At 38.8% G+C, this 12,791-nt stretch overlaps 1 protein-coding gene and 1 non-coding gene across 2 annotated transcripts; one reads left to right on the top strand and one right to left on the bottom strand.

Annotated features, from left to right (window-relative positions):
* Positions 1-706: 706 nt before the first annotated feature.
* hal (histidine ammonia-lyase) lies at positions 707-6,960 on the top strand. Its single transcript, XM_041939642.1, has 20 exons — positions 707-953; positions 1,584-1,644; positions 1,892-1,919; positions 2,000-2,074; positions 2,164-2,236; positions 2,369-2,435; positions 2,550-2,587; positions 2,678-2,803; positions 2,945-3,084; positions 3,266-3,313; positions 3,531-3,678; positions 3,795-3,890; positions 4,095-4,153; positions 4,349-4,429; positions 4,537-4,602; positions 4,695-4,860; positions 5,094-5,228; positions 6,390-6,498; positions 6,626-6,695; positions 6,829-6,960. Exons 1-20 carry the CDS (start codon positions 707-709, stop codon positions 6,958-6,960), a joined length of 1,965 nt encoding a protein of 654 aa, XP_041795576.1.
* Positions 6,961-9,474: 2,514 nt separating this feature from the next.
* On the bottom strand, positions 9,475-9,563 carry trnay-gua. The gene is given in 2 exon segments: positions 9,475-9,510; positions 9,527-9,563. It is a non-coding gene; the product is annotated as a tRNA-Tyr (tRNA).
* Between the last annotated feature and the right edge of the window lie 3,228 nt (positions 9,564-12,791).

Raw genomic sequence — 12,791 nt, 5'->3', positions numbered from 1 at the left:
GACTGAACAGATTTTGAACTCTTTTGTTCCTCAGTCTAAGAGAGTCATTTAAATTAGTTAAAGGTTTGGTATGTGGTTAAGGTCAGGGTAACAGGCAGGATTTATATTTCTGCTTATAAATACAACTTGTACTTACACATCAGTAGAATAAATATGAGACTTTGATGATTGAACTTATGATGTAATTGCACCTCCTGTAACATTTACACGCACTAGAAATGCCTGACAGCAAGTGAAGGCATCAGTAGTCATAGTAACACTTTCCTCTCATTTCTTTTCCAATAAATTTGTGATTTCATTTTTTGAAATTATTGAGAATACATTTTTTTGTTCGTAGTAAAGCAATAACTGGTTCAGTTGTTATGCGTTAAATAAAATATAGTCTACCTGTAAATTAGTATCGAAATGTCAGCGGTCAAAGTTTACAGCAGACTTCACTCAACATGTTTGGCTCCACCTGAACACGTCCACGTTTGTCGCCGCCGGAGCGTTTCTGTGGTGAAATCACGTGAACGCGTTTGGGTCAATACGTCCAAACATCCGTGTGACCGACCCGTGGAGGTCTGCGGGCCCCAGAGGTGTGACACCGGCGAGGCGTGGCTCTCCAGCCGCGCGTCTGATTGGCGGCTGGACTTCAGGCGGAGGAAGGTGGTACCTTGGAGAGAGGTGATCGGCGCTCACTGCAGCAGAGTCCCGCTGAAGCGCAATGCCTCGTTTTACTGTCCACATCCGAGATGAGTGGCTGGCAGTGCCCTGCCGGGATGCCAACAACACCATCCGCTGGCTGGGACACGAAGCTCTTAAACGTTACGTAAAGAATAAACCTGACAACGGCGGCATCAAGGCTGTAAAGGACACTCGTTTTGTTATACGCAGGTGCCAGAGTTTGGGTTTGTTGGACGCGGATGACACCATCGAGGATGTACTGGAAGATAATGACTTTGTCGAGCTTGGTAATAACCGTGCATTTAAAATATAAGAAATGTATGCATCATATTTGGGGAACATGAGATGTTTTGCCACTGGCAGGGGTGGAATGTAACTGAGTACATTTACCCAGTACTCACAAGTACTGTACTTAAGTAAAAATATAACATACCTGCTTTTTACTTGAGTGTTTCTTTTATGCAACTTTATACTTTTACTCCACTACATCTTACAGTCAAATATTGTACTTTTTACTCAACTACATTTGTCTGACAGCTTCAGTTACAAGTCAACTTTCAGATCTTTTACCCCCTTCCTATCTACAGCAGTAAAATGCAACATTAATGCAGCAGTAGTATTAATCTATAAACTTCTATACATCAACTACATTTTGTTTGTAATACCAACATACTTTTACTTGAGTATCATGCATGCTATTGCATGCAGGACTTTTACTTGTGCAGTATTTTCACAGTGCGGTATTGGTACTTTTACTTAAGTAAAGGACCTGAATACTTCATCCACCACTGACTACTAGCTGTGCCTAATTGTACATGATTAGTTATGCATCAATGATACGAGACATTAACTGTAACTACATTAGCTATCGATAACAGGAAATGTGAACAATGTGCATTATGAACCTGTACTTACAGCTATTGAAGGTGACACCATGTCTCCTGACTTCATCCCATGTGAGCCTGGAGTTTCTCATCTGTATCCTTAAACTTGTTCTGCTACTGTATATTAATTATATTGTGTACTTGGGTACTATAGTTGGTACCAAATACTATTTATTGAACCTATTGCAACCAATTACATTGTTTTCAATTGTGAATAGCAGTGAGTCATATATTTATTTATAACATTACATGGGTTTTTTTAATTTCTGTAATAAAATAACGCAGTATAAGGCAACATTGTTTTTGCTGATTGTTATCCTTAATTAAACTGCATGAAATAGCACAGCAGCATACAGAGAACCAGCAGACGTAAGTGTTCACCTATTCTGTTAAAATTTAAAACATTATGATACAGAGGACTGCTGTGTAACACGGGTCTCCCTTTGCAGTATATTTCCCTGGACGGCAACAGTCTGACATCGACAGATCTGGTCAACTTAGGAAGAGGACTCTACAAGATAAAGGTAATGATCAGCAAATTGTATTTGTTGTCATGGCTGGTTTGTGTTAATGTTTGACTTAACGTAATCATTCACTTTACCAACATTTTCAGCTGACTTTGGAGGCAGAAAAAAAAGTTGTGCAATCCAGAGAGCTTTTGGACACCATTGTCAAAGAAAACAAAGGTTAAGACGCATTTAAGAATAAAGACCTCAAATGCCTTTAATGTTTACCGGCTATTACAAAATTACAGTATTTCAGAAATCAGTGAACCCATGTATGCACTTCTCTGTATCTCTCTCTCCGTGTTCCTCCAGTTGTCTATGGAATCACAACAGGTTTTGGCAAATTTGCCCGAACAGTCATTCCTGTCAGCAAGCTCAAGTAAAGACAATATTTTACTGTTTCTGTTTTCTTTGTCAGCGTTACATCATCTGTTGGAGATTGAGCTGTTATTATTTATGTGCTGATTGAGGCCATGCACTTCTTGTTCCACAGGGAGCTGCAGGAGAACTTGGTGCGATCGCACTCAGCAGGTAATAAAACTCTGGGCAAAGCTTACTCACAGGTCTAGATTTGAACAATCTTCAGTGCAGTGTATTCATATCAGCATCATCAATGTGTAGGTGTGGGAAACCCACTGAGTCCAGAAAGAACCCGCATGCTGCTCGCTCTGAGGATCAATGTACTGGCCAAAGGGCACAGTGGAATTTCTCTGGAAACCCTTCATGCCATGATCCAAGCCTTCAACGGTAAACCACCAGCCTCACCTCACCTTAGCTGACCTGGGATATCAGCTTGACTACTGCTGATAACTTCCTTTCGGGATCTGTGTTGGGGAAGCTGACTGTCTTATGACCAACCTGCATGTCTCACTCACTTTGTCCCTGCAGCCTCCTGCCTCTCCTTTGTCCCAGAGAAGGGAACAGTGGGTGCTAGTGGAGACCTCGCACCCCTTTCTCACCTGGCCCTGGGGCTGATGGGAGAGGGCAGAATGTGGTCTCCCAAGAGCGGATGGGCAGATGCCAGATATGTAAGATAGAATTGCCAGAATGACTTGCCTATGGTTACATGACAATAACTCATTAATGTTGCAGGAAATGTGCATTTTGCCTGTAAGAGTAAAAGGTTGCAAGGTCCAGTAGGACAACATGTTTGCTTTTTGATGACCCCTCAACCTTCCACTTGTTTTTTCTCCTTTAATCTCTGGCCAGGTCCTGGAGGCCCACGGACTGAAGCCAATATCACTAAAGCCTAAAGAGGTAATGTTTAAAACCAACCATGTTCCCTCATATTGGATTGACCAGCAGTGATGACCCAGGGTTTACTGGGAACACATTGTTGTTTCTGAAGTGCAGAATTTAAAAGAACCAGAATAGTGACTACATTTACATTTATAGAGAACACTACATTGCATTCACCTAACAGCTTTAGTGGGTAGAAAATATATCCATCTCACTATCAGTTTTTCCCTCCCAGGGTCTTGCTTTGATCAATGGGACCCAGATGATAACCTCTCTGGGGGCAGAGGCTGTGGAGCGAGCCCAGGCGATCGCTCGGCAGGCAGACATCATTGCTGCTCTGACCCTGGAGGTGCTAAAGGGAACCACCAAGGCCTTTGACAGTGGTGAGCAGCCGCAGTCATGATGAACAAAGTCATGAAACCAGTTTTAAAAATTTACCTTAGACTTCAAGGCTCTGTATCTGTCCCATCCTTCCTCATTTTTTGGTCTCCTCCTGCAGACATCCACACGCTGCGTCCCCACCCTGGACAGATCGAGGTGGCCCAACGCTTCCGCTCGCTGCTGGACTCTGACCATCATCCATCCCAGATTGCAGGTTAGAGGACGGATCCAGTTTCTAGAAGAAACAAGCATATTTATTCTTTATATAATAATCATGTTATTAATTAATTAATTAGTTAATTATTGTTATACACTGAATATCTGGGCAGCACATCAAGAAGATCCTTCTAAAGTTTAGCATTTGGTAATATTATGCCTGCACTGCACCTTTAACAAGAAGTATGTGTATAATTTCCAGAGAGCCACCGGTTCTGTGACAGAGTCCAGGATGCCTACACCATGCGATGTTGTCCTCAGGTAAAAGTCAAGTTTATTTATATGTCCCAAAATCACACGTTGCACTTTCCAATCTATACATTCTGGATCCTTACACTCTCAATTTGGAGAAGGAAAAACCATGTGGTGGTTTCTCACATTAAGATTTTTGGGATTGGGAGCACTTTGCTTCAGTATTTTTTTTTTCTGAGCATACCATTCTGTCACTGAACACAGGTCCATGGAGTCGCCAATGACACAATAAAATTCGTACAGAACATCATCAATACAGAAATCAACAGTGCCACTGACAATCCTGTATCCTTCCCTTGGTACAAAGATGAAAAAACTAAACTGCTGCATGAATCCAGATGTGCCAATTTAACTCAAAGGACTTGAGTTATGTTTCTTGACGGCTGTACAAGATGGTATTTGCTGAAAGAGGTGAGACCATTTCAGGTGGGAATTTCCATGGTGAATACCCAGCAAAGGTATGCATGTTTGTGACTCATAAAACATCTTTTCAGTGTATTTCTTGTAGATTTTGCTCTCTTTACTTTCATTGCCCTTTCCTTTCTCTTAGGCTTTGGACTTTTTAGCCATTGCAGTCCATGAGCTGGCCTCTATCAGTGAGAGGAGGACTGAAAGGTTGTGTAACCCCTCTCTGAGTGAGCTGCCTGCCTTCCTTGTCAACGAGGGAGGACTCAACTCAGGCTTCATGATTGCTCATTGCACGGCTGCTGCTTTGGGTTAGTGTGCAATAAAAATAAATAAATAAAATGAATAAATAATAATGAATAAAATAGATTTCTTGTCAGAATTAAATAGCTTTTTACAGGTGGGATATTTTAAACAAAAGGATATGTAGTGTTAGAAGGTTAAATATCATTTTATTATTATATTTGTCTGCATTTAGGTCATTTTTTTTACTCATAGTTTTAGTATAAACCTTAATTCTAATCTCCATTTTTTTTATCTGTAGTTTCAGAAAACAAAGTTTTGTGTCATCCATCCTCTGTGGACTCCTTGTCCACCAGTGCTGCCACAGAGGATCATGTGTCCATGGGAGGCTGGGCTGCTAGGAAGGCCCTGAGGGTTGTGGAGCATGTGGAGCAAGGTGAGGCTTTTCTACAGAAATCTGGCCATTATTGCTACAAATACACAAATATGGGCATCAAATGCTAAACAAAGCAATGCAGTTTTTATATTTAAAAAAACAATTTTAATCAACTATGGTATCGACTGTAGTATGCTTAAGTGGATACTGTAAGACTTCTTTACACTGGCATCAAATAAATAAGTCAAAAGGCCAAAATTACTGAAAAACCAAATGAAAAATAACTAACTTTTAAGCAATAATACAACTGCTGTTACACAAGCTGCCACATAGTTCAGCTGTTTACAGTTCAATGGTCATTAGCACCAGTAGTTTTAAAAAAAGATCTGATAACCACTTTGTTTTCGGTAAGCTTTGAAAACAACAAGAAGCAATGTCCAGTCTCTGATGCGTCTGCCACAAAAAAGTGCAAAGGTAACAGTGCTGAAAATCATGCCAGTGTACACCAACTGTGGATAAAACTGCATCAGCAAACATTTGCATAATTGTGAATCAAAGCACATTGAGAGGATACAATGGTTAACCATAAAACTACAAAAAAAAAAAAATGCAAAACTAAATCAGTGCGTCTGTTGCTACATTTGTTCCTCTCCATGTTTTTTGTGGAAAAAATATTCACAAGATACAATAGGATATAATAGTAATTACAATATGTGTTGGAATGGACTGACTGCTTTCTGACTGGTTGTAGTGGATCTTTAATGATACTGGAAGAGTTTTTGTTTTTTTGTTTTTTTTTGAGTCCACTGGCTGCTCTACATGGACATGGATATCTAATTTAAGTGATATTCCCATGTGATTTTTAATATATTAATATTATGATGCATTGACACATGCTGCAAAACTACTTTAATTATTGGATGAAGTGAAGCATCTTCAAGGGGTACCTTTAAGGGGTACTGCGGCCTTTCTGAAGATCAGTTTTTGATTATCCGATCAATTTCATGTCTACCTATGATGTGGTCCGGTTCTTTACATTGTACAACCCTTTCTAATATGTCCAGTATGCAGCCCCAACATGCCAAAAGTAGAGACATCTGACATTTTATTTTTGTGACTAAAATAATTACCACTTAAAAAAGGACTTAAAAATAGCTTCCTTTAGCAAATGAAATCAAAAGGTAAACTAAAGCAAAAGTAACTGATGTTTTCTGTGATCAGTTCTTGCTATAGAGCTGCTGGCAGCCTGTCAGGGTATTGAGTTCCTCCGCCCACTTCGTACCACCACTCCATTGGAGAGGGTCTATGAACTTGTGCGCAGTGTGGTCAAGTAAGTCAAACAGATGTGGCCAAAGGTACACAACTTTCAGTCTACTGAAATGATGTGCAGGACAGTTAATATTTATCCACTGTTCCATTTCTGACTCTCATACTCTCAACTATCCTGCCATTAACAGACCATGGATCAAAGACAGATTCATGTCACCAGACATTGAAGCTGTTCATCGTCTTCTACTCGACCAAAAGGCAAGTGCCAAATCTTACGGAATATTAATTCCAGCTGTGGCTACAAAATGTGTCCAGTCCATAAACCCCACAGGGATGTAAAGCCAAGGGAAAATTGTGAATTTTATGTGACATGTTTATATTTTCTGCACAGGTGTGGAATGTGGCCAAACCTTATATTGACAAGTATCAGACAGAGTACATCCCCGAGTCCCGTCCCATATCTCCTACTGCCTTCTCTCTGGAGTCTCCAGCATCACCGAGGAAGCGTGTTCGTCATGAGTGAAATCATGTTCAATTTTTGTTATTTTGGAAGAACTAAAACTAAACACATCATATATTAACACTTTTGTGAGTTTGAATAAAAAATATAGAAAATCTCTAATTGAAGATCAAAGTTTGATTTGAACATGCAATGTTGTTTTGACCCTTGTGGGCTAAATTATTATTCAATTATTAATGTGACACTGACATGACTGTTTTTAAACACTGAGATTTTGGTAATTTAACAATTGGGTTTACTATATATTTCTCTAGTAATTGTTTGGTGTTAAATGTGCATTACACCACTGTGCATTAGTTGTATTTATCTAAACTTTGTTGTCCCTTTAAAATGTGCCTAATTTAGTTTTTACTGCCACATGACTACCTCAGCCATTGTACCATTTCCATATCAAATATTGTTTAATGTAGCAAAAACACAACTTTGATTAAATGTTGTTTTTTCTGGTGTAATTATATCAAATCTTAAATGATTGTCATCTATACATTTCCAACTTAGACAACATTAACAATAAATGATTTTAAAGCTGCATTCTTTAACAATTGCTATGATTATGTAAACCCTACTTTCTGCTCACTATTTCTGTTAATATATCTGTACAATGAGGGCATGCTTGTGATTGACTTATTTCTGGCTTGGTTGGTTTTACACTATGTTTAGAATTATTAGGAATATTTTTAGCAGTAGGACTGGTCGAGAAACAAAATGGTACAGAGAATTGTGTATAAACAGTGTCAAATGCAACTACTAACATTAAAAAGTAAGCATGGGCATACAAGTGTGCAAATTGCACAGAAAATCTAGTATCTAAAACACCATGCTTCTAAAACATGACAGTAAAGTGATAGCAAAGGAAACCCCATATGATAGGAATCAAGAGCACAGAAAGTAATTTTATAAATCTTCATCGAATGTAAGGGAGCAATTGTATATGCCAGCAGGTTCATCTGCCAACTGATTTGACCTAAAGTTCCTGATGAAGTTTGCCTGAAGGGGAGCAAGGGGAGGGGCTACTCGACATTCGATTTAGGAAGTAAGGTTTAATTTTCTGACTATCAATCGTAACACCACTGATTTTGTAAATTATAGGTTTGACACAGTGTGTTGTTATCAGTAGGGCTGCAACTTACAGCTGATGAGTCCCTGTATTAATCGATTTGCCTATAAAATGCTATTTTACCAGAGTCCAGTGTGACGACTTATCCAACAATGAAAATAATGAAACCATCACATGTAAGATGCTAAAACCAACAGATTTTTGGCATTTTTAACTGAAAAATTACTGCAAAATTTGATCTAGATTTTCTGTTGAATGCTTGATTAATCAGTTGGTTTAACTGATGTGTGTACAGGTCAAATATAATTACATCCATAACTGTACTGATAGCACATCAAAGTTGCCTCTTTAGTTTACCAGGTGAGCAAACCATGAGAGAATGTCAGTCTGTGATCAAAGGCCTTCATCTACTTTTACTGCAGGTACATTTACTTACCAACAGCGGTTTCACTGTCTTTTAGTCCAGTATCTTATTTACATACACACTCAGTGTAAACAGAGAGACATGTGTTGACATTCAGACTGCTTTTGTTCACAGTGTGTGTGCTGAAGCTTCCCAGTATAGTTAAACAGCACCTACCTATCCAGGCTGAGAACTCTCCCACTCCGCCGCCTCGAGGTGCTGTGTGGAAAAACCTGAGGAAGATAAAGCAGTATGTCATAGACCTGTAACCGTAGCTTTGTTCAACAAATTCAAAGGTTACACAAACAACATAACAAACAGTAGCACAAGGGGCAGAGGTCTGTTGTGCACAGAAATAGCTCAACCTTACAATAAAGGCGTTGTTATGATGTGTTTAGCCTGACTGAATTTGGTAGGACCACAAGCTCATTTGTGTTGCTGCAGCCTCAGCCTTTTCTAAACATAACTTACTGAATTCAGTTGTCTGCATTGATGTTTACTTTATAAACGACTGACATTGAATGAAAAATGTTTCTATGGGCTGCAAACCACAAACACGCACACAAAATGAATAAAAAGAGAAGATTGTCTGCTACAGATGACACCAGAGCAAAGATACTGCCATGTTAGACCATATATGCGCCCTAATGTACATAAGTTACTGTACGTCTAAATGTTCTTAGATGGCATAACGTTCCCAGGATTGTTTCCAAACAATAATCCTGCATATGACGTCAAAGATGTTTGGAGGCAGACTTTACAAACGTTATAATGATGGAAACTCCTATTTAGTTATTACGTTTAAGAAATTATTTACATTCGATGATCAGCAGAACATATAATCATCACGGTTAGCCTTCTACGTCTCATTCTCACTTGAGAATAATATTGTCTTTGTAACGCTAACGCCAGGAAGACGCAACAGACGCTCCCACGGAAATAGTATCGGCGATTGCGGATAAAACGAATATGACAATACCTCCGCTAGCAGTTAGGTGGCACTACAGAGATGGCGTAACGATAACATGGTTTTTGTCGAAGTTTGAAAAAACATGTCTCCTTCGAGCCGGATTCGAACCAGCGACCTAAGGATACCAGCAGTACAACCCCTACAGTCCTCCGCTCTACCAACTGAGCTATCGAAGGGACGTTAGCATGTATTTCGATGTACAGTAATTAAAGTACAGTACCGAAAATCATAACGTTACTGTCGACAAGTTTCGGTCCTGATACAGCTATGGCATGTGACCTACACGTCACTTACCTGACGTTCGCTAGTTAGCCAGCTAACACCAACATTGCTAGCTAACTATTGTCAATATCCTAGCTTTCAGTGAAAGTAGCTAAGCACTATGTCGACTGAAACTTTCTTGAAATACCCGAACTGGTTGTCTCTTACTCTTAAAACAGCGTTAGTCTAAAAAAAAAAGTCGTCATAAACAACGGACGTTAACGTTGGTGCGTGTAGTTAATGCTAACGCCAAAGCTCGGCACTTGTTAGTTAGCTAACTTTAGCTAGCTATGCTAAGTTACCTGTAGCAAGTTCCTCTCTTAATAAAAACCGCGCACATTACTTTGCTACAAAAGCACAGAGTGATATTTTGCTAACCAGAACACCCGTGAACTGTCCTAATTTTAACAAAATAACAAATACTTTTCAAAAGATGCCAAAACTAATAAATTAGCGACATTAAACGTACTTCTGTCCCCCTCTGCGCACACACGAACAGGTGTGATTGATTGGGTGGTTAATATAAGGTGGATCAATCAGTCACTAAATCTGTTGTACTGACCAAAAATTACTGACTTTAATTCTCCAGTGGAGAATTAAAGCCCTTGTTCAAGAGAACCTCGGTTACAATCAGAGACGCTTGGTCTGTTTCCCCATCACATTGGACTGCTGGTTCGGGGATCGAACCTACAACCCTATAAAGACATGTAGGCCTACTGACAGCTTGTATTTCTTTGCTCTGCCATAATTTAAAAGGGTAATTTTTCTTCAACTGTTGCTGCAATACAAACGCATGTTTGAGCGCATTTGTGGTAATATGCATTGTGTGCTGGTTTCAAGATATGTTTGCATTAACCTTGGCCGTACAGCTTAGATATCAAGTAGTAGTAAAATGAAGCCATGGCTATCCTCCAGCTAAAACCTCCATGTCTGGGGCCAGAAGAAAGTAATGAGACTCTGACTCCCCTTTACAGGTCGCAGCCACTGATTATCAGCTTTCATCATTACTGATGCCTGACAACATAATTTGGGAGTTAATGTAACTGTAATCAACAAAAATAACTCTAATCAATCAGTCCAGGATCACAATTTTTTTAAAGCAGTAATTACAGAAGTTGTTTCTAAGGGACAAATTTAGCCATTAGGCATCAGTTAAGCACACTGAAGACATTTGAATAGTGTTTAAGCCACTGAACCACAGGCACTTTAGCTCCTCTTATCATCACTGCCATCTCTTACAGTGCCCCAAACAACAGGAAATAGTCCTGTTATTATGTTTACAGAGGGTTTATGTTTGTAGAGCAGAAAACACTTTGTTGTTCGTCTCTGCATTGCTTCAACCGGTGCTATTAGCTGTGACATGAACATACATTGTTTCCAAAGGTAACAAGTACAGTACAGGCTTGGTAACATTTAGTGTTCTATGAGTAAAATGCATATCAAGATAACTGCACTTTACTGTACACAGGATCTTTTACAAACACGCTCAGGGCATAAATTTACCAGGAACATCTTAAATCACCAGTTTATAGGTGAGGTTACAATAAACTAATTTAACAGACAGGAGCAGAAGAACTCTTTGAGACTGGCAAGCTTTTGCATTTACATTGTACACATTTACCTGATGGTCTTATGCAGAATTACGTAATCGCTGCAAATGTATGTTGTGTTTTTTTCTATCTAGGCAGTGTGATGAAAGTTGGCGGAGTTGCCTGAAGGGAAATATGTATACTTCATACACGAAAACAAGACACATGGAACATTTCTGGAAAACAGGTTTGCTGTTCAGTCCAAGAAACGCTTTACTGAGGATCTCAATATACCAGGTACAGTGATAACATTTCTAGATGCAGGTAAATTAATCATGTCTGATTCATTTATCTGTTTATTCCTATCTGTTTATTCCTGAATGACTTTATTGTAGATTTGAGGCATAAACATCACAGGTTCATGTTCCTATTATGACAACAAATTATCTGTGATGAGCATTAAGGAACCTGAGTATGACTAGTATTTCCTTAATTTGTCTAAACCCCCAACACCTTGTTATTTTGAATAATGTAATTTCATTACACCAAATTACAATATTGTTGCTAATTAGAGTAAAAAAAACAAACAAAAAACTACACTTTTAAACTAATTCCAATTTTAACCACTGGGAGGTAATATTCCCTCATTTTACGAAATGAAAAATGTCCCCTTGAGTCAACACTCCTGCAGTACTTCATGCAAAGAGATCATTTCTTCATGTGGAAATTCAATGTAGCCTACAAATAAATCCCAACGCTCACTTTTACTATAACCTATTCATAAATAACACATACTATCACCACTGTGATGAAAACTGACCACGTAAACAAAGATGTCAATGCAAAAAGAAATTCACTTAATTTTAAGAATATAGTATATGCTTCACTTTCAGAGCCTATTCGTGGTTTGAGTATGAGGACTTTAAGGGTTTACAATGCTGGTCACCTGTAATGAGGATTTTTCAGGGGTTGTATGATTACATTGACAGATCAGCCTCCAGCCTGCTGGAAATGTGATAACTCTCAGTTTGGTCACTGACTTCATAAACTGAAACAACCTCAATTCTACACATTGAGACTTGCCAGCAGCAAGCAATGGATATGCGACCTGCAGAATTAGCTCTTAGCCAGGCTTACTAAACCCATTGTACATTCACAAGAGAGAAAGTACAATCTGATCAGATACTTGTATCAGTGATAGAAAAGCACCTGTGTCTTCAGGCAGCACAACCTCAAGCTGCACAAAACTGCAATCGGCAGGTCTATGTGAACACAAATTTACCTTCTACTTCTACTCTATACTCTATACTCTATGCTATATTTCAGAGGGAAATATTGTTCTCCAGGACACTTTTTTTGACATCTTGAGTTGCTTGTTGCTTTGCAGGTTAAGATTTTACAGACAGTTAAAAACAGAGCATCATTTTCTGAAATATGATGCACTGTTACATATTAAGAATGGATAAAATAATTAAATAATTACACATAAAAATGTAAGATTCTGAGAAGGATCATTAGGTATTATGAGCACTTTTACCTTTGATACTTAATATGTTTTTCCCTGATAACACTTGTGTATTTGTGTACTTTTCACATTTTGATATTGCTGCTTTT

This window comes from Chelmon rostratus, chromosome 6 (assembly GCF_017976325.1).
Source record: "Chelmon rostratus isolate fCheRos1 chromosome 6, fCheRos1.pri, whole genome shotgun sequence".
Taxonomy (NCBI): domain Eukaryota; kingdom Metazoa; phylum Chordata; class Actinopteri; order Chaetodontiformes; family Chaetodontidae; genus Chelmon; species Chelmon rostratus.
The sequence above is the reverse complement of the archived record's forward strand: the minus strand, read 5'-3'. Positions and strand labels throughout refer to the sequence as shown.